Source organism: Phoca vitulina, unplaced genomic scaffold (genome assembly GCF_004348235.1).
Source record: "Phoca vitulina isolate PV1807 unplaced genomic scaffold, GSC_HSeal_1.0 scaffold9, whole genome shotgun sequence".
Classification (NCBI taxonomy): domain Eukaryota; kingdom Metazoa; phylum Chordata; class Mammalia; order Carnivora; family Phocidae; genus Phoca; species Phoca vitulina.
Window position 1 is genome coordinate 12,633,407 of NW_022589712.1, and position 25,358 is coordinate 12,658,764.

Here is a 25,358-nt window from a genome sequence, read left to right on the forward strand (position 1 = left end):
ATTTCCCTGATGATTCCCACCTCTATGCTTGGGTCAGAAGATCAGGACTGCATGCACTTTAAGTTTGGGCTATCTAGATACCCAGTTTTCTCATGTATAGGCTTTTTTTTTTTTTTAAAGATCATTTATTTGAGAGAGCAGGTGAGCGAGTGCAGGGAGGGGCAGAGGGAGAGAGAAGCTCGAGCAGACTCCCCGGTCGACAGGGGGCTTGATCCCATGACCCTGAGATCATGACCCGAGCCGAAATCAAGAGTCAGTGCTTACCCGACTGAGCCACCCTGGCGCCCTTCATATATAGGTTTTAATCCCACCCATCTATTTCTTGGGCCTGGCTCCCTCCTTCCTTGTTTTCTAAAATCTAAATGGCTGCTGATTCCCGTTAGTTTGTTCCATCAAATTATTCCCTCAGTTAAGACTATTTTAACTTTTCTAGGTCTACTGATAACCTGCTGTGTCTGAACTCTGCTTCCCAAATCTAAGCTTCTTCCCCTCAAATGCTTTATTCTAATGTTATCTAATCTCATGTGACAACCCTTGATTTATACAAACTCTCCATGTCCCTCTGACCTCAGGGACTGAAATGAAGTCCCAGTCTTGACCTGCCCCTTCCTATGGCTGTAACTCAAGACTTACCAACTTAAAACAAAGGCACTGAACAATAGCCTGGATTTCAGTCTAACTCCTTTATGTTTCAACTCCTCTCAGGAACTTGCAGGCACCACATCAAATGTATTCGTTTTAGATCTGAAAACAACTTCTAATCAAATCATTTTCTAGTGACTTTAATCAAGGTTTGAGGAATTTTTTTTTTAACCTAAACTGAGATATCTTAGTTGCTGCTGGCTACTCCAACAAAAAACTTATTTTGAATAAAGATTTTGAGTTGTCACTTGTCAGCTACTGACTGGGCCAAGGGTCAGCCAGCACAGCAGTATCCGTTAGGCTCTAGAAGCCACATCGTCTCCATCACACTACTTAGCTCTACCCCTGTATCAAGAAAGCAGCCAAGGACTAAGGATCAATTCACACATGAATGGGCAGGTATGTTCCAACAGAACTTACTTATTACAAAAGCAAGCCAACCTTGAGTTTGGGCAATATTTCTCAGTCCTAAAAATGTATGCTTCTTTTTTGCTTTTGGATAAACACTGCAATCTCACGTCCCTGGAAAGTATATTCATGACCTCCCTCATCTGCCCTCTTCCACACACTGTGACTCATTACCCAAAACTCAACAAAACGTTGTGCTTCATGCTGTTATTTTAAGCAAACTCACTTCAAAAATGTTAATGCCTTTCCCAATTTGAGCATAGGTATTACATGAACTCTATTTTTACTTGGAAGAGCCCAATAAAGAACTCATTATCTGACATACCCCAGAAAACAATCAAATTTTGGTAAAATCTTGCTCATTTACAGGTTAATGTTATGCCTTTAAGTTTGTGGTTCTATGATCAATGGAATTAACCCACTATGTGAACCTAAAATAACTGAGTCATCAACCCAATCCACCTTTCCTAACAATGGTCCTCTACTGCCTTGAAAGTACTAGTTAGGGGGCGGCTGAGGGCCTCAGTCAGTTAAGCGGCTGCCTTCAGCTCAGGTCATGATCTCAGGGTCCTGGGATCGAGCTCCACATCTGGCTCCCTGCTCGGCGGGGAGCCTGCTTCTCCCTCTCCCTCTGCCACTCTCTCTGCTTCTGTGTGCACTCTCTCTCTAATAAAGAATAAAATCTAGAAAGAAAAGAAAAGGAAAGAAAGAAAGAAAGAAAAGAAAAGAAAAAGAAAGAAAGAAAGAAAGAAAGAAAGAAGAGAGAAGAAAGGAAGGAAGAAGGAGGGGGGAGGGAAGGAGGAAAGAAAGAGAAAGAGAGAAGGAAGGAAGGAAGGAGGCAGGAGAGGGGAGGGAGAAAGGAAGGAGAGAGAGAAAGAGGACGAACGAACGAACAAGTTAGGATCCCTAAAATCTCCAAAATCAGAAATCACAAACGATCCTGGAACAAACACAATCTTGATACTTTCAATTCATGATAGCATGCTGACTACAGATTTTTTTTTCTCTTCCTCCTATTGGAAGAACAATAAGGAATAAAATTTTAAAAAGGTAAAAAGAACTCAAAATAAAAGCAGAATAGGGAAAGGAGTAAATCAGCCAACAAGATGTCACAAATTTCCAAAAAACAGAAATATGATTAAGAGGATTAGTAACTGATGACCACAAAGAGGAAACCACAAGCACAGTAAACACAGAAGATACAGCCAAAGGAAAATAATTTGTCCTACCTAATTCCAGAGTCCCCTGACTCAAAATTAAGGTATTAAAGAGAGCAAGGGCAGCACAAGTGAACTAATGCCTCATCAATTCTTGCAAAAAGTCAATAAATATCTAAAACTGACCATTCAAAAAACAGTGTTACAAAAATACTGCTTAGATATATGAAATTCATCATCAAAAGAACTAAAGTGTTAAGAATTTAAACATTTTCCTCTTTGGGGGATCCAGCATGGTGTGAGAAGGAAGAGCTTCCAATAAAATCTCTTTTGTACTTAAAAAAAAATTACACGCATAGGTTACTTTGAAAAATATATTATATTTTAATACAATCTTGTTCTAACTCTGCTTGCCACAATGGTCCTCCACACTATCTCTCCCTCCAAAATCCATAGTCTGAATCCCCAATCCCTAATGTGACTACGTTTGGAAATAGAGACTTCATGGAGGTATTTAAAGTTAAACAAGATTGTAAGAATGCAGTTCTAACTCAACTGGATTAGTGTCCTTATTAGAAGAGACACCAAAGAGCTAGCTCTCGCTCACTGCCATGTGAGGGGGCCACACGACTACTAAGACCTGAAGGTGGCTGGTAGGAACTGAGAGAAGGCCCCGGCCAACAGCCAGCAAACTAAACAGGGACCTCAGCCCTATAACAGCAAGGAACTGTATTCAGCCAACAACCTAAATGAGCTTAGAAGAGAAATCCATGTCTCAAATGAGAGCACAGAGCCTGGCTGACACCTTGATTTCAGCCTGGCGAGTCAATCTGTAAAGGTAGCCAACTAGTGCTTGGGTTGTGACCCATGGAATTTATAAAATAAATCTGTGGTGCTTTAAGCCATAGGCTAAGTTTGTGGCAATGTGTTTCAAAGCAACAGAAAACTAATACAGTAGAAAAAGATGTAAATGATTTTTCTTCATTTTACCTTGACTGTATAGATTTTTTAATTTTTGCAAATATTTTTTGAAAATTATTTTTATAATTCAAAGTCAAAATTAAAATTTTTAAATTTCTATTTTTCCTAAATAACTTAAAAAGAAATAGAAATTCAGTACTTTGCATATAGGAATAAAAAGTAAATATGATACTTGTTTCACTGATAAAGTCATTTTAAAGAGATTATTCTCCAACTGTAATACCTGAAAACCAATATACTTTATTACAAATTTTACTTCAACATGTCAAAACCTAAGCATTCCCTATATCTAAAATTTGTCACTCCCTAATATACAAGCTCTCCTTTCCTATATAGAGGACCTTCCATATTATTTTTGGGTTGGGATACAATATAAAATATTAGATACTGTAACATAAAATCAGATGCACTTGACATAACAAAATGTGACCAGAGAACAGTAACAGAATTAACAGTAGCAGATTCAACACTAAAAGCAACATTAAGAAAAAGCATGTTCTAAAAGAATAATGTGACCAATAGTAACTTTATACTAAAGTAAATTTCTTTGTAAAAAAAAAATGTTTGAATTAAAACTCCAAATATATAAGCTTGGGTTACTTCTATTGAAGTAGCAGTATTCTTGAACACACAGAATGTTTTAAAGAGCAAAAGCCAAAAAGGTATGTTACAGATATTCTGCCAGGACTCCCAGATCAAACTTTTAACAAAGGCACAGCTCCTGATTTTACACTAAATAATGTGAGAGTATAAAAACTTCAAAACAGGGGCGCCTGGGTGGTTCAGTCAGTTAAGCGGCTGCCTTCGGCTCAGGTCATGATTCTGGGGTCCTGTGATCAAGCCCCACGTCCAGCTCCCTGCTCAGCGAAGAGCCTGCTTCTCCCTCTCCCTCTGCCTGCCACTCTGCCTACTTGTGCTCTCTGTCAAATAAATAAAATCTTAAAAAAAACAAAAAACAAAAAACCCTTCAAAACAAAGTTTCAAATGCATCTTTGAAATAAACCATATGTAATTGCAAACACCAAAGCACATAAAATTTGAAACGTTAACATCTAAAAATCAGTGAGCAAAATTAATAATTGTTTTCCCTTTTTAAAATATCCTTAAAACTTTTTTCTGTGGTTATAAAATATTTTACTACAGAAAAATTGGAAACTATAAAAAAAAGCACAAAGATGACAGAAAATGCAAGTTATCTATAATCCAACAATTCATCACTCATTCCAAATATACTCATTAGTGCCAGGCACTATGGATCCAATAGAAGAGGCAGACATCTCTGTCCTCATGGAACTGAGTGTGCTTTTGCAGACAGGCAATATTCTAATTAACAGTTTGCAGAGTATAGTTAAGTATACAATGAAAGTAATACTACTTGGTAAAGGGTACGCAGAACTGTGTATCTTTCTCAGGATCTCAAATCCAGAACCCCTTTTAAAAAAGTTGGGCACCTGGGTGGCTTAGTCAGTTAAGTGTTTGCCTTCAGCTCAGGTCATGATCTCAGGCCTGGGATCCAGCCACACACTGGACTCAGCAGGGAGTCGGCTTCTCCCTCCCCCTCCACCCCCGCTTGTGCGCTCTCTCTCTCAAATAAATAAATAAAATCTTAAAAAGTATATTACCAGGGAAAATGATGCCTGTTTTTTTAAAATTATAAATCTGAAGTATACAAACATCTGTCTAGTAAGATCAAACCTATACACTAAACTTTTGGTGGGGCAGGTGTGGTGGGGTAGGATCCTCCAGTTTAAAAAAAAGAAAAAGCAAGCCAGAATTTGATATATAAAAGTGCTAACAAAATTGTTATGACAAATATATTTACATGCTTCGTAACTATTCTTTCCTATGGGCTAAAGTATTTTCACATAAATAATTAACCTTTTATATTACTAAGCAAAACATCCTATTTCTCGACTATGACAGGTGTCTAAGGTTAATATTACAGTTTTGAAAACTGTTATTAAAAAGAAGCCATTTACTTTAGAATCTAACTTATAGTTTAAAATTGTTAGTAACAAAGAAAAATTATAATCAACTCTCCCTCAAAAACTACTAAAGAACTAAATTTAGGCCACAAAAACTTACTTCCATGGTCTTTAATACAAAAATTTATGTATCCTTTCCAAATTCTTGGAATAAAGTGGATAAAAAATACTCTTAAAAATAGTATATAGGAGTTACAGTGAGCCAAGATGGAGTAAGCCAACTACAGCCTCTCTCTCTCCCACCGATTACAACTAAAAACACCAGACTAAATACAAAAAAGCAACTACCTGAAGACTGTGAAAAGTGAAAGAGAAACTGATGGAAAACAAGTAGAATAGTAACCAGTGATGGGCAGGGAGGGGGGCTGTGTGTGGGTGCTGAGGTAAATTTCTTAGTGTTTTGTGTTCCTCTATTATCTCTAGGTTTTGTTTGGTTCCAGAGAGTGCAGAATCAAACCCTGGAGCAGGTGCTAGAAGCAGAAACACTAGAGGAAACCCCTTTTGTCTACCCAGAAGACTGAGTAAAAGGACTCCTCCATGCTACTGAGGTGGGCATCAGGAGGAATCTCCTTTTCTTCCTCCTCTGCCATTTCTCCCAGGCCCTGCTTAGGGCTGGAGGGCAACCACTGTGGCCAGCACCTAAAAAATCCCAAAGAATAGCAATTTCCAGACAGAGGAACTAGGAAAAGGGGCCCCTGTTATCCAAAAAGTATGGTGAGGAATCCCCACTTTTTTTTTTCCCTCACCACTTCAACTCTAAAGGCTAAAAATGGAGAGAAACCTGACTTTCTGGCCAGAGGAACAGAAAAAAGGATGGCATGGGATCTAGAAAAAGCATGGGAATCCCACAGAGAGCTGAGAAGAGGATCTCCTAATTCTGTGTAGGAACTAACTTAAGTCTTGGGCTCATTCTGGAATTGTACCAGTGTGAAACAGACCCAAAGAAATCCAGTAAAGGCTTTGAGAACTAAAATTTATGTAAACCACTAATTCCTGATTGGCACATGTGCTGGGCACATCTAAAACAGAAAACAAATGCTTATAAAATTGAACTGACATTGGAACCACCACAAAAAGGCAAGACAGAACTTGCATCCTGAACCTAACCAAGATGAACGTCTGCTAAATAAAACAAATCAACATTCTTAAGAGGATTTTAATGAAGTCCTACAATACTGAAAATGTCCAGTATACAAGCCAAACCTACATGACATACCAAAACACAACACACACACACACACACACCCAAACCAGGAAGATCTGTCCACAAAACCAAACCTACTTGACATACCAAAACCCCCCCCCCAAACCAGGAAGATCTGTCCACACTGCTCAAGCGTGAAAGGAGAAATCAATAGATGCCAACCCCAATGATGCTGATGTTGGAATTATCACAAACTTTTAAAGAAATCATAATGATCCTCAATAAGGTAAAGGAGCAAATCCTTGCAATAAATGCAAAAACTAGAAGTTTTCATGAGAGAAAGGAAAACTACAAAAAAGAACCAACTAGAAATTTTAGAACTGAAAAATACAGTATCTGGAAGGAAAAAGTAGTATGGTACTCAATACAAGAGCTATAAAATTATTATTAGTGACCTTTATATATTTTAAAAAGCAAAAGGCCATAATCATGGAATTTTTACATCAACATTTCATATAACAGTTAAAAAAATGTCCAAGAAAAGAGATTTAGTATGGTATACTAAGAGAGAGAAAGTTAACCTGATACATACGTTATTAATATAATACTATGGAAATCTCTAATATGTTACATGACAAATATAAAATATTTGCAATAACTACAACTTTATATATAAATATAAGAATTAAATGCAAAAATAAGACCAAGAAAAATGTTCAGAAAAATATGTTATAACAACTTAACGTAATTTATTAGGCATAATTTTCATACAATTAAAAAAAAGTTCTACCCGTTTCTCTATTTCATGCAATCTTTTTTACTTTTTTTCAAACCATAATCTAATTAATCAACTATGAAAACCTTTTCAAGGTAATCCTAGCCCAGTTAAAACAGAACAAAATAGAAATAATGAAGTACACACTGACTAATCTTGGGTGAAACTTTTGTTTCTGTTATATTTACATAGGTAACTACTAGATCACGACACAAATTATATTTCTTTTTTTTTTAAAGGGACTTTTTTTTTTTTTTTTTTTAAAGATTTTACTTGTTTGTCAGAGAGAGAGAGAAAGAGAGCACAAGCAGGGGTAGCAGCAGGCAGAGGGAGAAGCAGACTCCCTGTTGAGCAAGAAGCCCAATATGGGACTCGATCCCAGGACCTTGGGACCATGACCCGAGCCAAAGGCAGATGTTTAACCAACTCAGCCACCCAGGCGTCCACACAAATTATATTTCTTATTGTGGGTTGTAAAGTTTTTCTGAGACACTGCTCTGGCCCACATTTATAAGTAGAAGGTAATATTAAAATTAATTATAAGGAAAATAAAACATGGTTAAATTTTCTCTGGATAATTCTTGCCAAAGGCTGAGTCTAAAGTACAATCTCTGCTTTGTTCATTTTTTTTTTAAAGACAATTAACAAATATCTGGAAATACAAAAGACATAGTTGTACAAAACTCAAGATTTTGGGGGCACCTGGGTGGCTCAGTCATTAAGCATCTGCCTTGGGCTCAGGTCATGACCCCAGAGTCCTGGGATCCAGCCCCTCATCGGGATCCAGCCCCTCATCGGGCTCCCTGCTCAGTGGGAAGCGTGCTTCTCCCTCTCCCACTCCCCCTGCTTGTGTTGCCTTTCTCACTGTGTCTGTCAAATAAATAAATAAAATCTTAAAAAAAAAAAAAACCTCAGATTTTTTTCCTAGTTGTAATCAGAAAAATAGGAAAAGGGAATTAACTTTCATATCTGAAATCACATCCTGCCACTAGGGTGTATACATCCTCCTGCAACTGTTATACACCCTGCTATTACCTTCATAGCAATCTTATCACAAAGTAAAATTATTTGGTCATAATTTGTTTTCTGTGTAGTCTATTTCTCTATTTATCTACCTACCTACCTAGCTATCCATCTCTCCATTCATCCACCCACTTTGGAAAACACTGACCTCACATATTGTAAACCCTCAGTAAATAGGTACCAGTATCATCCTTTTTTTCATATCCTCCACAATGCCCAAAGCAGTTCCTTGCACATACTGGGTATTCAAATAAATGCTGATTCAAACTTTGATAAAGTAGCTTACTGAGTTCCAAAGGTAATCAGGTAACCAAATACAAGCTGGCAAAATAAATTTACCAGACTTCTTCATATCTGAATTCACTTGAATGCAACAAAACTATTTTCTTCAAAGAAGTGTACTACGAAAGCCACAGGTAATGATATACATTTATTTTCCCCCTTGAACTTTACTTTTAATAATCTTTTTAGCCTTGTACCTATAATTCTATGCCAATATTCATGAAAATAAGGAACTATTTCAAAGCAGCAGAATGCTTCACTCTGAAATAATCCCATCATTCTTGTAGACGATTTTCAAATTTCTTTTAACTCTTAGGGTTAATCATAAGCACTCACAATATTCTTACTCAGATCATTAAAGTTTTATTATCAAGGTATAATCAACTAAAAACAAAGAACTGAGAAAAATCCAAAGCCAAATTCAACCGATTAAGAGGTCAAAGCTAAACAATCATATAAATCTAATCAAACCAACATTCACTGGCTATCTACAGCAGATATGCACAATATTAAACAAAAAAATCTTAAGACTTCATCTCAGATATCTAACAATCTACTGAGGTAGAAGGGGAGGGTAGTGACATACCATTATTATAGTAGATTATTAGCATTCTGAGATTTACCACTGTCAGTTTTGACAATTCACTAATGATCCCAAAGCTTTCTTTTTTTTAAAGATTTTTTTTTTATTTATTTATTTGAGAGAGAGAGAATGAGAGGGCAAGCACATGAGAGGGGGGAGGGTCAGAGGGAGAAGCAGACTCCCTGCCGAGCAGGGAGCCCGATGCGGGACTCGATCCAGGGACTCCAGGATCATGACCTGAGCCGAAGGCAGTCGCTCAACCAACTGAGCCACCCAGGCGCCCCCAAAGCTTTCTAAAATGTAATCACAGGTAATTCTGCAGAGACACTAATTTGAGGTGTGTATTTTTCTCTTCTCTCATATTCTCCTTTGCATTTAACAGATGAATAATATACTTAAGTGGTATTTAAAATTTGGGGAACCATAAGAACCTGAAGATCTTGCCTCATGAAAACAAAAATACATGGCATAATTTAGTGCCAGAATAAAAAATGCTACATTCAAACAAATGATACTTACATCCAGTTGCTAACAGAGAAAAGGTTTAATAAAAATGGAAGTGAAATGGGCTGATTGGAAAAGAAAGCATTCCTGTTAGAGCTGTGATTCTGCTTCCACACTACTTACATTCGTAACACACTTGTCAATAAATCTCTCTTTACAAAACTAGCAATTTTTAAGGAGGACTGGGGAAGAGGGCTATTTCCTAATGGGAATGCATTAGAATCTCAACAGAATGCTGTGCTTTCCTACTGGAGAATCACGGAGTACCAAAAAAAACAAGACACACAGATGAGAATATATAATACACAGCTTCAGGTATATAGTAAATGTCCCCATTTCATACTGTTGTATATACACAATGTATATGATAAGCACACTTTTATATTTACTTATAAATAATCTTTATTTCTAAAATAGTCTTGTATTAAGAGGTTTAAATCCATAGCTAAGAAACCTACACAGTTGAAGACAAAGGTAATCTGAAGTGTTTTTAAAAGTATAAAGTGATTCAAGCAAAACAGTTGCTTGAAGAGACTGAGTAAAAATTAATGTAGTAATCTAAAAAAACTTAGTTCTACTGTATAAACTTGAGAGAACAGAGAACAGTAAATTAAAAGCCAATTCAAAACTAACTATAACAAACCAAGGGGGAAGTGATGATGACCTGGACTAAAGTATCAATACTTATTTTTATTATTTAACACTAAGAATAAAAAGGAAGGGAAGGATGCAAAACACATTTTTTTAAAAAATTCACTGGATTTCATGACTGAAAAGACGTAAATGAGAGAAGCACCTAGGAAAATTCCAAGTTTTCAAGTCTGAGTGTTCGGGAATATGATTTTACTGCTGACATAAAATAAAGAGGAAGTCTAGGTTTGGGCTAGAGCATCCAGGGAAGACCAAAGACTAGACCAGAGAAAAAGCAAACAGAAGGCATGTTTCAAAGACCTGGATTATAGGTATTTCATCAGTTTGTAAGACGTTAGTCTGAAACAGCTAGCAGCTTGGCTGTTGAGAGATCTCTGAATCGTGTGTGAGTGGGTTAGGATCCATCATGAGACAGGTGGAAGGGAAAAAACCTGTCACAGCATTTTCTCTAGCAATGAATGAGGGTGAAAATGTACCAAATGGGTGATGTCAGTCGAAAGACAACATGGCACAGAATATCAGTATTCTGACCAGGCCTCAGAGATGTAGCCTATCAGTAAGTGAAAAAGGGGTCCTGAATTTATGTGGAAGGGAAAGCAGACTATGGTGAATACACAGATAAAAAATAATGGGGGGCAACAAGCAACAAGAATCACAGCTGATAACATTATATTTCTGAGTGACCAAAGACAAGACATAGAGTGGACGATACTTCTCTGGCCATTATTTGGCACAGTCTCATTTCCAAATCATGTACAGTCTTTATAGTTCCTAAGGACAAGAATTAAAATACCCTTTTATATAAAATGAGGGGGAAAAAAAGGAGTCTAAAAGAAGTTTGTGGAAGAAAGACAAGTTTAGATTCAGGTGATAACAATATAATTTCATGTGCATATGAACACAAAATACCTAAAAACTTATGAGACTGAGTCCCAGAAGAGAAAAGCAAAAATACACATCATTCCTGAAGAGACAGTTGAGGAGATAAAGAATAAATACTGAAGACTAAGTATCAGAGAAAGAATAAGTAGGACAAAAGCCTACCAGGCCTTAGGGTAAAACCATTCCAGAAATAAGAGCAACAAATACAGACTAAAAAAAGGGGGAAAGAGTAGCATGATAAAGGAGAAAGAAAGAAATATTACTTTCATCTACTTTGTCAATTATTAAGTTACTATCATAAATGCTGTATCACTTTTCAGAATGGCCCAATGAGATTAAAATCTATTGTAGTCATTTTATAGATGTATAAACTTAGGGTAACTGACCTAACTAAATTCAAATTGATAATAGGCTACAGAACCATGTCTCAAACCCAGTTCTTCTGCCTACCCAGACACCGTTTCCAAAAACAAAACAAAAAAGCCCACCAGCTAGCAACCAACTAAACATATACAACTGAGTCACTGAGTAAGATGGTAGATGATTGTGGAAACATACCATTTAATAGCATCAACCTAACTAATAACCAAGACTTTAGTCAAAAGACAAAACATGGGGGTATAGCTCAGTGGTAGAGCATTTGACTGTAAAAGACAAAACATGATGAAGCTTATACATCCACTGACGAAATAACAGCTAAACAAATTCTTTTAAAAATGAATTTTAAGGGGCGCCTGGGTGGCTCAGTTGGTTAAGCGACTGCCTTCGGCTCAGGTCATGATCCTGGAGTCCCAGGATCCAGTGCCACATCGGGCTCCCTGCTCAGCAGGGAGTCTGCTTCTCCCTCTGACCCTTCCCCCTCTCATGCTCTATCTCATTCTCTCTCTCAAATAAATAAATAAAATCTTCAAAAAAAAAGTTATTAAAGAAAAATGAATTTTAAGCAATCCTCAATAAGGTTTAAGAGCCTTCCAAACTTTAACAAGGAAGCTCACTTTCCCTAAAGGATTTAATTCAAATAATATTAAGATAGACCAAATCCATCTTTCTCCCAAAGCTGAGAAACATAGTTATTTTCAGTTTGAGGGAAATTACTACAAAAGTAAAATGGTAATAAATGTTGTGAAAAATTCCAAATATTGAAAGCTCTCATTCACTGCACAATATCCACCTACTGTTCTCTCTTAAAATCAATGACCACTGTTAGACTGGGAAGCTGCCTTCCAGAATTTTCTATACACACCTATGTGTTCATATATAAGTATTGTAAATAAGTGTATGTACCTATGTAAAATAAATACATATTCCAGTGCAAAATTATACTCCTAGTAATTGTTTAAAATTAATTTTCTTGCTGGATTCAGTAAAACACTGAAATTCTTATGTTGACCGGTAATGATATTGGTCCAAAATCTATCAAATATATCATGGTATTTCATTACCATGTGTTCAAAAGTTTTGTTCAACAATTTCTCCAACTTAGAAAATATACAGAATATATCTAGTACTTTCTTTATAACTCATAATCTCCGTAAAATATGTAATATGAATATACTTTTCCAGGGGGACAGAGATATCCAGTGACACTAAATGTTCTCAGCCGCTTTTTTTCTTTTAAACTACCTTTCTTGGGGCGCTTGAGTTGGCTCAGTTGGTTAAGCATCTGCCTTAGGCTCAGGTCATGATCCCATGGTACTGGGCTCGAGCCCCAAGTCGGGCTCCCTCCCTGCTCAGCAGGGAGTCTGCTTCTCCCTCTCCCTCTCTCTCTGCCCCTCCCCCTTCTCGTGCTCTCTCTCAAAATCTTAAAAAAATTAATTATAGGGCGCCTGGGTGGCTCAGTTGGTAAAGCGACTGCCTTCGGCTCAGGTCATGATCCTGGAGTCCCTGGATCGAGTCCCGCATCGGGCTCCCTGCTCGGCAGGGGGTCTGCTTCTCCCTCTGGCCCTAACCCCTCTCATGCTCTCTGTCTCTCATTCCCTCTCTCTCAAATAAATAAATAAAATCTTTAAAAAAAAAAAAAAAAAAAAAAAAAAAAAAATTAATTATAAAACTTTTTCATTAAGGTTAATATTTAAGAGACCCTAAAGGTTACCTTGTGTAATCCCATTTTATAAATGATAAAATTATCTCCTTGTCACCTATAATCTCTCACATCTTACTTCGACAGCAACCATATTGACTTTGCAGCTTTGCCATGCTTTAAAATACCTGAACCAGGAGCCTTGTAAACAGCAGTCTGGGACAATCTAAAGGAAGTAGTTACAAAGTAGCCCTTATTACTAAAATGTGAAAATCAGAAACATGCTAAGGATAGAGGCTAATAGAGTAATTGCACTCCTCTGCCACAAAGAAGGTACAGGATATGTGAGCTCTGTACTTAATGCCTTTTTTCACTTTTCTGCGGAGGGCTGAATTGCTACAAAACTGCCCACTAAGGGGTAGTGGGGGTGTTACCGCACAATACTTTGCCAAGGCCTGCACATTTTCCCATGGTACCTTATTTTATGGGCAGGAGAACAGGAGTATAGTTGTTTGTTCCTTATCCTGACCCAGGTGTAGCATTAAATGATAATAACTAAGAATCACCTATTCCCACTCCTCCTCTACCTCCAACACACATAACTATTACCAAAATCTCACTAAAAACATACTGAAAACATAAAAACGACATTAAACTGAGACACAAAGAACAGAAATTTCTTTTAATTTGGTTGCTATGTGCCTTTGATACTAAACAAGTTTCATCATCTCTCAGTCAATTCTTCATCCATAAAATGAGTCTGTTAAATGATACACTATCACAGGTCTTGCAGGTCTAAAATTTGTAATTTCTGGAAATAGAGTTTAAGCATGGAAGTAAACAAGAAACCCCATCATAGAACCAAACACTCTAGTTATGCCTAGAGCTACAAATGTATAACATGACTGTAATGGTCTTTAGCTACCCTAGTATTCTAAAGTCAAAGAGAACAGAAATGATTCTCCAAGCAAGAAAACAAAATCTATAAATATGAACAAACATGCATATATATAAAAATAACTCTTCAGTTCAAATTTTCCCTGAGATACAAACAATCCAACTTCAATTTCAGTTCTTCCCTATGTCTTCTGTAAAACATTAAAATTAAATAATATGATTTTTACATACTTTTAACTTTAGAAGTACTATCAATAATGAAATGGCCAAAATGAAAATAAGAAAGAATAATTCATTTGTAAATTCTCTCCATAACATATCCCCACAAACCACATTAGCTGAAATTTCTCAAATAAATACAGGTTCTATTTCTAAATGATATAGTCTTTACATTCACAATTCCATGTTCACAACAAATCGTTTATTATAGATAAAATTAAGGTAAAAAATTATGTGACTAGGAGGAGCTAATAAAATGTTGGATGATATGAATAGGCTTGATGTTAAATTCTAACAAAATCTCAAACAACATTTAAATCTTTAATTTTATTCATAGATCATGCCATTTATAACTTAAATTGTAATTGCACAGAAGAACAGCAATTGTGTAAGCAGAATTCAAAACCAAGAGTATTCCATGCAGAGTTGCTTTTAAATGTCCTCATATTCACAAATATAATATAATGGAAAGCGCCAAAGCTTTATCTTAAAAAAATTAACAAAAAAATTGAAGAACATAAAGATTCTACAAGATTTTGCCCTAAGCCTGCTTAATTCTCTGTATCATCTCCCTAGGCAACTATACCCTCTCCTAAATCCTCATCTTTTATCTATTCTCCTTAGGTGCCTATATATCCAGCTGGGTATCTCCCACCTTGATGTTCCACAGACACCAAATCTTCAAGATATACAAAATTACTACTGTATTCAGCAAAACAGTAAAAGTAAGTATCTTTGGGTAGCTGCGATATGGATACTTCAGTTCTTCCATACTAATGATCTTTCTTTTATTCCAGGTTATTAAAAATGATCCCACCCACCAAATTATCTTTCTCAAGTTTTTAGCTCCTCCGGATTTGCCCACCCTAGTAACTAGTACCATACCATTTTATTTACCTCATCACTTAACCAAAGCCCTGGCACCACCCTCAACCTCATATCCAGCTCCCTATTACTAATAAATTTCTCTTGCGTTCATCCCTTCTTCTCCCTATTATTACTCTAGTTGAGCCCCTCATCTTCTCTATGCTAATTTAACCTCCTTTCCCCCGATCTCATCCCGTTGCCCTGCCCTGCTCCAAAGATACTACTCATTTTACTAAAACACAATTTTAAAACCCTTCAGAATCTCAATTCCCTTTTGACTAAAAATGAGGTCTTATACACAGTGTACAAAGGCCTTTCATCAAAGATCCTTGGCCAATTCTCATCATTCCTCCCATCCTATCCCCTTCCCAAAGTTACCATTTCCTCAAAAATGATCTTCACCCTCTGCCTCACATAACATCTCCTGCCTCATTCTGTGTACATCATGATATACATAAAGAGCTTACACATAGTATACACAGGCTATATCACTATTTCTTGTATCATACTATTCATTATACTACCTTTTTTTTTTATTAAAGATTTTATTTATTTATTTATTTGAGAGAGAGAGACACAGAGAGAGAGGGAACATGAGCAGTGGGAGAGGGAGAAGCAGGCTTCCCGCTGAGCAGAGAGCCCGATGTGGAGCTCGATCCCAGGACCCTGGGACCACGACCCGAGCCAAAGGCAGACGCTTAGTAACGACTGAGCCACCCAGGCGCCCCTCATTATACTACCTTCTAACTCTTTGTGGTAAAACATTCCCATTCCCACCCCTATTAGAATATGAGCTGAGAAAAAGAACACGGGTATCTAATTAACGCTGGTAACCACTCTGCAGAATATAATGCCTGACAGATGGCAAATATGCATAAAAAATAAAGCTCAAACAACTAGCAAACTACTTCACAGCAGCATTCTTTCCAACCACTAGTTGCTATTACATGAAAACCTTCATGGGATATCATTACATTCTAGCAACTGGAAAATTGTTATTAAAATTGAATAAGTTACCTAACAATCTTGAAGGACTAGCAAAATAAAGGAAGCCCTCGCAGAATTATTTGGAATCATTAACTATTACGGCTCTAAGAGACCTAAGACATCTTAATCCTCTGATTTTGCAAATGAATAAAAGTACTGATTGGTGAATTTTGTACAAGGAATGATATGCTAGCCTCTGGCCAATTCTCTAAAAAAAGTTCTGAGTTCTCTGACAGAATAGAGACAAGAATTCAGAAAATTCTGCTCAATAAGAGGAATTCCTATATAAAAAGGCACTTACTGGTTTATTAAAAGCTTGAAGAAAAAATACTCAAAGATAGAAGTTCTTTCTGCAATAAACATATAACATAATAAAAACTCATTCTGATGATTTTTATTCAATATTTAGCCAGGGACAATACTGAATAAAAATCAAAATAGATAACCTGCACACAGTTCTGGAGCTTTTATTAGATTAAGTAGTAGCCCTATCAGGAGACTTTTTCCCTATTTTTTTTTTTTTTTAAAGATTTTATGTATTTATTTGACAGAAAGAGAGAGAGCGCATAAGCAGGGGGAGCTGCAGGCAGAGGGAGAGGGAGAAGCAGGCTCCCCACTGAACAGAAAGCCCGATGCAGGCTTGATCCCAGGACCCTGGGATCATGACCTGAGCTGAAGGCAGACACTTAATTGACTGAGCCACCCAGGTGCCCCAACTTTTTCTGTATTTCAGGAAGACTATATAAGCAACTGCTTTCACCATGGTCCTCAAACTTTGGAGAGTATTTTAAGAATCATTCTCATTATATTATTCATTAAAGCCTTAAAGAAAGACTGGCTGAATTACTATTATATATTTGAATAACATTTTTTAAAGATTCTATAACATACATGTATTTACCACTAAATTAAGTCTAGGTTCTCTGTCCCAATTAATGAAGTCTAACTTGTCATCTTCTAGTGAGTTAGTGTAGCTATACACCGAAAGCATCATGATTAAGAATCATTTTCAAATAATCACACGTCACAAAAAAGAGATGGGAACCAATGAGTCAAACTTCTAAAATTTGCCCCTTTGCTGCATTTTTTATCAAGTTTTCAGGAAAATGTTTGCTTTGCAAGTAATATGAAAACAATTTTTAACAGATAAAAATGTCACTAAATGAGGAAAAACAAGAAATACGCATTTCCAGCACACATCCATACACAAAAACTGAATGTAAACTCCATGAGGGCAGAGATTGTTTGTGGGTGGGGTTGTGTTTTCTTTTGGAATCTGTTTTATACACCGTTAAATCTCTAGAGCCTAGAATAGTGTCTGTACTTGGTGGTAAGTGCTCAAAATTTTGAATAAATTATTTTCACTAAGGAAGCTTTTTAAATTGTTTTTGATGTTCAAGTAAGATTATAAAGGCTGTAAGGAATATATTTTCTTGCTCAATTATAATTTTGACTTATTAAGTAGCATGTTATTAATCAAGTTCTCAGGTTTCAAAGTTTGCAGCAGGAGCCAGCAAAAAATGGCCCATGGCCTATTTTCGTAGGCTCTCAAGCCAAGACCATTTTTTGTATTTTAAAAGAACTGTGAAAGACCAACAAGAATATGTGAGAGACCTTAAGTGGCTAACAAAACCTAAAATACTTACTATCTGGTCCTCTACAGAAACAGATTATTGCCCCCGTGAATGGAGATTCCATTCACGAGAGAATAAAAGTTTTGCACGCTTCCTTTCACCTATGAATTGAATCTGCACTATTAGAAACGGATTTTTCACCTAAGACCCTCTCCATAACTGAATTTCTGAATTTTGGCTTGTTATTTGATTTGAAGAATGTTAAGAAAAAAAATTTAACTATAGCATAAGTGGTTATGAATGCTGAAGCTAATAAAAAGGGAAGATTAAAGTTAATTTATGGTTAATACTTTCCATACTAAAGAAATAACAAAAATGGATGAAGGAAAAAAAAAATGGAATACAAACAGGAAAAAAAAAGTGAATCTAATTATATTTCAAACAAATAGCAGAACTATATTAAAGTGAAAAAACTAACCAAGCAATGTTTGAACACAGCATTTTGACTATATACCGTCAGGTTAAACAAAAAATGAGCTATAAACAAGTATTAAATTCTAGTTAATCGGTTTGTTTTCAGAGACATATGGTTTAGCAATTCTGAAACTACTTTGTGTGTTTCAGGTTTGAACGAATAACATGTAAATACATTGTGGATAACAGAAACTAGTTTTCTCACTATCAGAAAAAGGAATTACATACAGAATTGGAAAGGGGAAAGGCTAGAATGAACCCATGGCTTTTTAGATAGGCAGACAGTTAAAAAACAAAAATTTATGCATATATATATATATATATATATGTAGATATATATACGTACATAAATATATATCTACATATATATATATATATATATTCTAGTTCGACCCATTAATAAATATCCACAAGAAGAAACCAGATCAGAGGTCCTTGGAGAAATGACTGACTCCAAGGCTAGGATGGTAATACCTTACTATATAAGAAGCTAAATACTCAAAAGATAAGGAGCACACATCAAAAGGACACAAGAGACAGCCTGAAGTAGCTCTGACTGGTCAAAATTGAGACAATCTACATCAAAAACCCCCAATGAATAAAAAAGAATCCATGAGTTCATACTGATACGCATACATACATACATACATACATAAATGGGGAGAAGGAAAAACTCTTATAGAATGCCAATAATAAAGAAATGACAAAGAACATCACCTTTTGGCAATCATCCTAGTACTGATTCAGGCAAGAACTAAATGGGTGGCTTAAATGGGTGCAAGTTTGACAAGCAACAAGGTATGTGCTTAGTTTCAAAACACCTCCCCAAATGATACTTGTTACAAAGGGAAGAAACAGTAACTTTACAATGGAGAAACCTTTCAAAAAAAAGTTAACATCCCTATTAGTGGGATAAACGGACATCATGTGCTTCCTGAGAACATAGTATCACTTTCTGGAGTATTCCTGCCAAAAACGCATAACCTGAATCTAATCATGAAGCAACAGCAGACATATCCATAATGAAAGACTTGCAAAAATAACTGGCCTATTATCACTAAACATCAAAGGTCATAAAAAGTAAAGAAAGAGTTATAACCAACTATTTCAGATCAAAGGATACTAAAGAGACAAGATGAATGAATGCAAGATGTGGTATAGGATTTACTCTTCCTATTATCACTAAACATCATCAAAGGTCATGAAAAGTAAAGAAAGAGTTATAACCGACTATTTCAGATTAAAGGATACTAAAGAGACAAGATGAATGAATGCAAGATGTGGTATGGGATTTACTCTTCCTATTAAGGACATTAATGATATAATTAATGAAATCTGAATAAGATCTGCAGACAATTGCATTATACCAACGTTAATTTCCTGATTTTGATCACTGTACTATGGCTATGTAAAAGAATATCACTGTAGAAAATAGTCATTTAAAAGTAAAAGTAAAAGGCATCATGAATTGCATTTCCCATCATAATGCCATAAAAAAAGTTTGCATGTGTTCATGTTTATGTGGAGAGTGAACAAAAAAGCAAAAATGGTTAATTAACATAATTAGGTAGAGAAATCAGGATGAGGTGTACATAAAATTCTTTATCATTCTTGTAACTCTCTATAAATCTAAAGTTTTAAAGTTCAAAAGTGTGAAAAAATAAAGCTAATTTATAATTAGACACTGTGCCAGTAAAAAGGAATTGTGGAAAACTAAGTGATAGTTCTCCTTTACACAGAAGGGTAAGAAAAACGACCAGAGGTTGAGACCTGGGGTCCTTCTCAGCTCTAATACTTAAAAGTAGCATTTTATTGGTAAAATCACAATGGTGGCCCGTTTTCTAGTCAGTAAAAGGAGGATAGCACCTATCCTACTTTTCTCACCAGCTTATCCTAAAATTCCACTGAAACATGATGGTTGGGGAAAAGAGGGTCAGAATACAAAACACTGTATTATAAAGTGGCTCACTTTTAAGTGTTTGGTAAACAAAAAGTATTTCAGAAATACCTAAGCCAGACATTTTTCATCACAGAAAGCTACTACAGAAAGTAGACATCCACTGTATGTTTTGGTTTGTAAAAATTTTAACTTATTCAACATTCTTTTTACCCATATACTTCAAATATTTTAATAAATTCAAATACCCCTATCTTTTTACCATAAAATTTTATAGTGTAAGAATCTTACTAAATTTTAAAAAGCCATTAACTAGGGCTTGGTCAACTTATTTTTTTAATTAAAATATAACTGAGAGAACACTGTATCAGTTTCAGGTATACCAGTAAACCTTTTAGGTGCTGTCACCAGTATAAAAAAGATCTTTAAACCATTCCCCAAGTTCTACACACTAAGATATAAGAAACATGATCCTAAGTGTTTCATCTTTCACTCACAAGCTACTCAAATTAGCCCTGAGGAGTCCAATCAAATTTAAAAAGTGTTTATAAGAAAGAGACCAAATTTTATCATGTACTTAATCAGAAGTTCATTTTAAAAATAGTTCTATTCTTTCAAATTCATAAAGGTTTGGTCACCACTTAAGCTTTTTTTAAAAAATCATTTGCACCTGGAGACTAATTAATATCTCATTGACAAAAAGAAACATTCTTAAAGCTGTTATCTTTTAACAACAGTTATATTCCAAAACAGAGATTTTTAAAAAAATACATGACAAAAAAATTGGTGTAAAATAAAACTTAATGTAGCTCATCTTATTTTGCCGTTGTTGAAAACATGTTTAAATAAGTCTACTTGCTCAATCACTATTTTGGATAGCAGACGAGCTTTCTAGACTCTAAGGCAAAATGGTGAGAGAAGAGCAAGCAGAACTGCGCCTGCAGAGAAGGGCTGTAACCAGCCCAACCCCAGCAAAACCCCCAGTCAGCGATGCCTGCACAGCCTCACTAGCTCCACAGCAGGGTCACTCACCGCACACAAGGCTGATGAAGTGAAAGAAAAAAAAAAAAGATTACAAGAACATTAGCTCCAAGAGGGTATGCTTCCTGTTTGTCTTGTTTACCAATGTATACCAGCAAAAAGAAAAATGCCTGGTACACGGTAAGCACTTCAGCACTGGTTAAATGAATGAAAGAATGAAATGCTAGGTCTTTCAAATCAACCTATATAAATTATAATAAGTTGCAGAAGTATTTTAAAAACAAATTTGGAATACAATAACTTAATAGCCATAACTATCTTTAAAAAACATTAATATCCTATATTCCCCATTCTGACTAACTGTAGTGATGTCAAAGTTACTAAGATACTTCCTGACCTACAGCAGATACCAGAATGCATTTACATATCCTTCCCTGAGTTTCAAATACGGTGTATCAGAAATGCTTGTAAAGCAGAATTAGAAGACCAAATAAATGCATAAAATTAAAATCAAAGCACAAATGCATCGTTTCCCATCAAACTTGAGATAGCATTAACTCAGGTAAGAACAGGCTACAGAAACATTTCTCATCAGCATTTATTTCTCATAATAGTAGCACTACCAAAATCTGCTCCTCTATAATTAGAAAACCAAAAATTTGATTTAGTCTTTTTTTGTATCTCCATCCCTACAGCATATCTGTCAATGATCTGTCATCTTATAGTTTGAAGAACTTCCTCAAAATATAAGATGGATTTTATTCCCAATCATCAAATTAATAAGCTTGCAATTTATTCATGTTAAATAGGTAATACTATATTCCTTTTACAATACAGTAAAATTATGTGGAGCAGAATGCAAGTAAATGCAACAAGAGTATATATGATTTATGTTCACTATTAAGCACAATAACTTTTTTTTCAGTTAACCTATTATTTGTGAAGAAATTCAACTATTCCCTACATGTTCTCTTTAAGATTACTAATTCATTTGAAGTGACAAACTTTATTCTGCTTCCCAATTACTACCCATATAATCAAGACATCATTTCACTACCAATTTAAACCTAATATTTTCCAAAGGGCCTGCCTTATGTGCGTTATAATCATCTTACTATGCTTCTTGTGTCCATGCTGCTGGAAAAGCAGTCTGTACAAGCAGGAGTAGAGGCACAATCCTGAGAGAGAGGAGTAGAGAAAGATGTTGAGAAAACAAAACCAGATAAAATGAGCTCACTCGAGTTCAGGAGCTCAGCCAGTGTTCAAGGTCAAGGTTGATTACATTCTCTCATACCATTTTGAGTTAGAAGTTGTCCAATAACAGGAAAACTGGCCCTAGAAAGAGATATCTGAAATTCCATGTACAAGTAGTAATATCACTTATTCTAACCCAACTATACTTCTAAAAAAAAGCAGCAAGTGATCATAAAATATGACTATTTAGGAAACTGGGGAATACAGATGTCCCCTAAATGTCAATCAAAATTACTATAACAAACTCAATGCTAGCCTAGAATAAAATGATAGAGCTATTTCAGTCTTGCCAAAAATTTTTTATATTTATCTTGAATGATTAAGACTGTAACACTCTCAAAGCAGTCTCAAAAAATCATTATCATCGATCTCAATTATCCTTGTTTTCTAAATTTTTAAAATAATAAGGAAAAAACCCCACAACGTTTACCATATGTTGTTTTAAATTGAAAAACAGTAAAGAAAAAAAAAAGTTTGAAAATAGCATAATTACAAAACGAAGCTTAGGATGGATTTAATCTAACTGGAACCTTCAAATGCAATAGCTCCCTCCCAACGCTCCCTCCTTAATAAGTGAAAATTACAAAAAGATCAGAGTTCTGATTTAAAATTTTCCACCTGATCTCCTAGACTCCCACAGTGCCATAAAATGGCCTTCAAAAAAAAAATCCTTATATGTACTAAGTCCTCCCCAAAATTAATTTTATATTTAATCAAAGAATCCTCTAATAGGGAACCTAAATATAAACTCAATCATCTACTTTACACAGAGGAAACCAAATGTCCAGAAATGTTAACTACCTTGGTCCAAGTCATTCAATCCCAAGTACATCATTCATTCATTCATTCAAGAAATCTTTGACACACAGTATGTATTTAAGGTACTGAGCTATGTACTGAGGATATGAAGCAATGAAAATATATGGTCACTATCCTCATGAACCTCACAGTCTGGTGGGAAAGATTTATTACTATATTATTTCCAGTAATCACTAGAAGGGAAAGTACAATTTTTTTAAGACCGTGTAACGGGAACTAAATCAGTGATTCTCAACCAAGGTCTATTTTGTTCCCCAAGGGACATCTGATAATGTCTGGAGACATTTCTGGTTGTCACAATAGTGGCACCTTGTGGGTAGAGGCCAGGATTACTGCTAAACATCATATAATGCATAGGACAGCTCCTCACAGCAAACAATTATCCACACCAAAATATCAATAGTACTGAGGTTGAGAAATTCTCATCTAAATCGCTGGGGCACGGAGGGACTAGTGAAGGGTTCCTTCCTTTACAACACTAAGTATGCTGTATCTTTAAGGGAGTTTCACAAGGTAGAAACAAAAAAAGATGGTTTGATTGATCCAATTAGCCAGAACACCCACTGGAAAGTTAAAATAGGAAAGACTAAGGAAAGGAAAAGGAGAGAGATTCCCTGATAGGTGAAAATGAAACAAAAAAATGCAAAGTTTTATAGCTGCTTCACATAAAATCCCTTTCTTGAACCACAGACAAAAGGAAAACATACAAATAAAAAACAGATTTCACAGGCTTTTATTACTCCCTCTACCTTTTCCACTGTTCACCATCCCATGTCTACTACTAGATACTACTGGGAAAAGTATATAAAGTCCTGTAGTTAGACAAATGTACACTCTGGAAACAAAAGTGGAAATGGAGTAAAGCAGAGATGGGATTTCACTTTTGATGTGAAAGACAAGGCATGGAAGAGGAAAATGTCCTGGATGTTAAGGGGACTCTGGAAAGTCTGCATCCTGGAACAGTTTAAAGAGTAAGCTATCTGACTAACTGAAGAGTCCTAAAGACAAAAAACCCTAAGAATTTAGGCATCCTAAAGATGATAAAAGGTACTAGAATCATCTCAGAATTTATGAACCAAGGTAAATCCAAAATTTAAATTGGAATAATTTTCCTGACACATCTCACACCTACATATCTGGGCCTTTAGCTAACCACTCAGCCTTTTCTGAGCAGCAAGAGAAATGGATCATGATGGAAAAAACAACCATAGTAATGCAACAAGCTATACAAAGAACTTGGGGGGGGGGGGGAAACCTGATCACTAATATTTGATTATCTGAAAGTGTTAACTTGTTGAAGTATAGTAACGGTACTGACACTCTTTTTAAGTCCTTAAAAATTAAAAGAATCCAATATACAAGTAAAAGTCATCTCCTCCAGTTACTTTGCCTAAGCATAACCAATGCATAACAGATTCTTCTATTTGCCATGTATTAAGAGTTCCTATATTATCCAAGTGCCCTCTCCAATTAAGTTATAGTTTTCTAAGGAAAGAGTCATGCATTGCTATTCTTTTCCTTCTTTCCAAAAACAAAAACAATAACCTTACCATAATGACCACCATACAGTGGCATTCTTAAGGACAAAGTACAGATATGCAGCTCACATAAAACTGCTGCCTTCGAGTAATCAACCAACTGTGGTCCTAAAAACGGAATTTAGGCAGACCAATGAGACCCTTTTCACTGAAGTGAGAACTCTAAACCTTCATAACAAGGATATGCCACAATCCTAGAGCAGCTACAACTATGGCACTTGTAATGATGATAATTCTTTCAGAGTTAACTGCTCAGGTCAAGCATAGACTCTTAGGGAGTCTTATATACCAATCTGAACAAACTTTCTTTCATCATTTCAGAACTGACATTACTATTCATGGGATTAACTCATCACAATGATAATGCTTAACTGTAAATTATGGCTTTCTCACAAAACTAGCACAGTGGGCACTTAAATATCAATTTTTGGGCCTCAATCTCATTGACCCCATGCTAAGAGGAATTTACCTCATAAAGGATCTTCTGACAGTGACTCTGAACACAGGGAAGGAGAGGCCACAGACCCATTTGAAGATTATGATACTTGGGAGTGGGGGCAGTTGCATATGTTGACCACGACTCATAAATACCCTACGTAAGGTCATGGATTTTCAGACTGAAACTCATCTGTGCTTTGCAAATTAAAAATGTATATTCTTAACTTGGGGTGCGTGGCTGGCTCAGTTGGTAGAGCATGCAACTCCCGATCTCAGGGTTTTGAGTTTGAGGCCCATGTTGGGTATAAAGATAACTTAAAAATAAAACCTTAAAAAAAATACATATATATTCTTAACTTTAATATCTCTGGCATGT

At 35.8% G+C, this 25,358-nt stretch overlaps 1 protein-coding gene and 1 pseudogene across 5 annotated transcripts in view; one reads left to right on the top strand and one right to left on the bottom strand.

The window, feature by feature from the left end:
* The window catches only part of SCAF8 (SR-related CTD associated factor 8), a 215,080-nt gene that overhangs the window by 186,606 nt on the left and 3,116 nt on the right, over positions 1–25,358 (bottom strand). For all 5 annotated transcript variants that reach the window (XR_004299961.1, XM_032407607.1, XM_032407608.1 and 2 more), the window contains one exon: positions 22,049–22,111. Coding sequence is in view for 4 of the 5 variants with exons in the window: in XM_032407607.1 (XP_032263498.1) it covers positions 22,049–22,111 (63 nt within the window). In the remaining variant the exon portion in view is untranslated. The remainder of the gene's footprint in view (positions 1–22,048; positions 22,112–25,358) is intronic.
* LOC116634392 lies at positions 10,423–11,697 on the top strand (annotated as a pseudogene).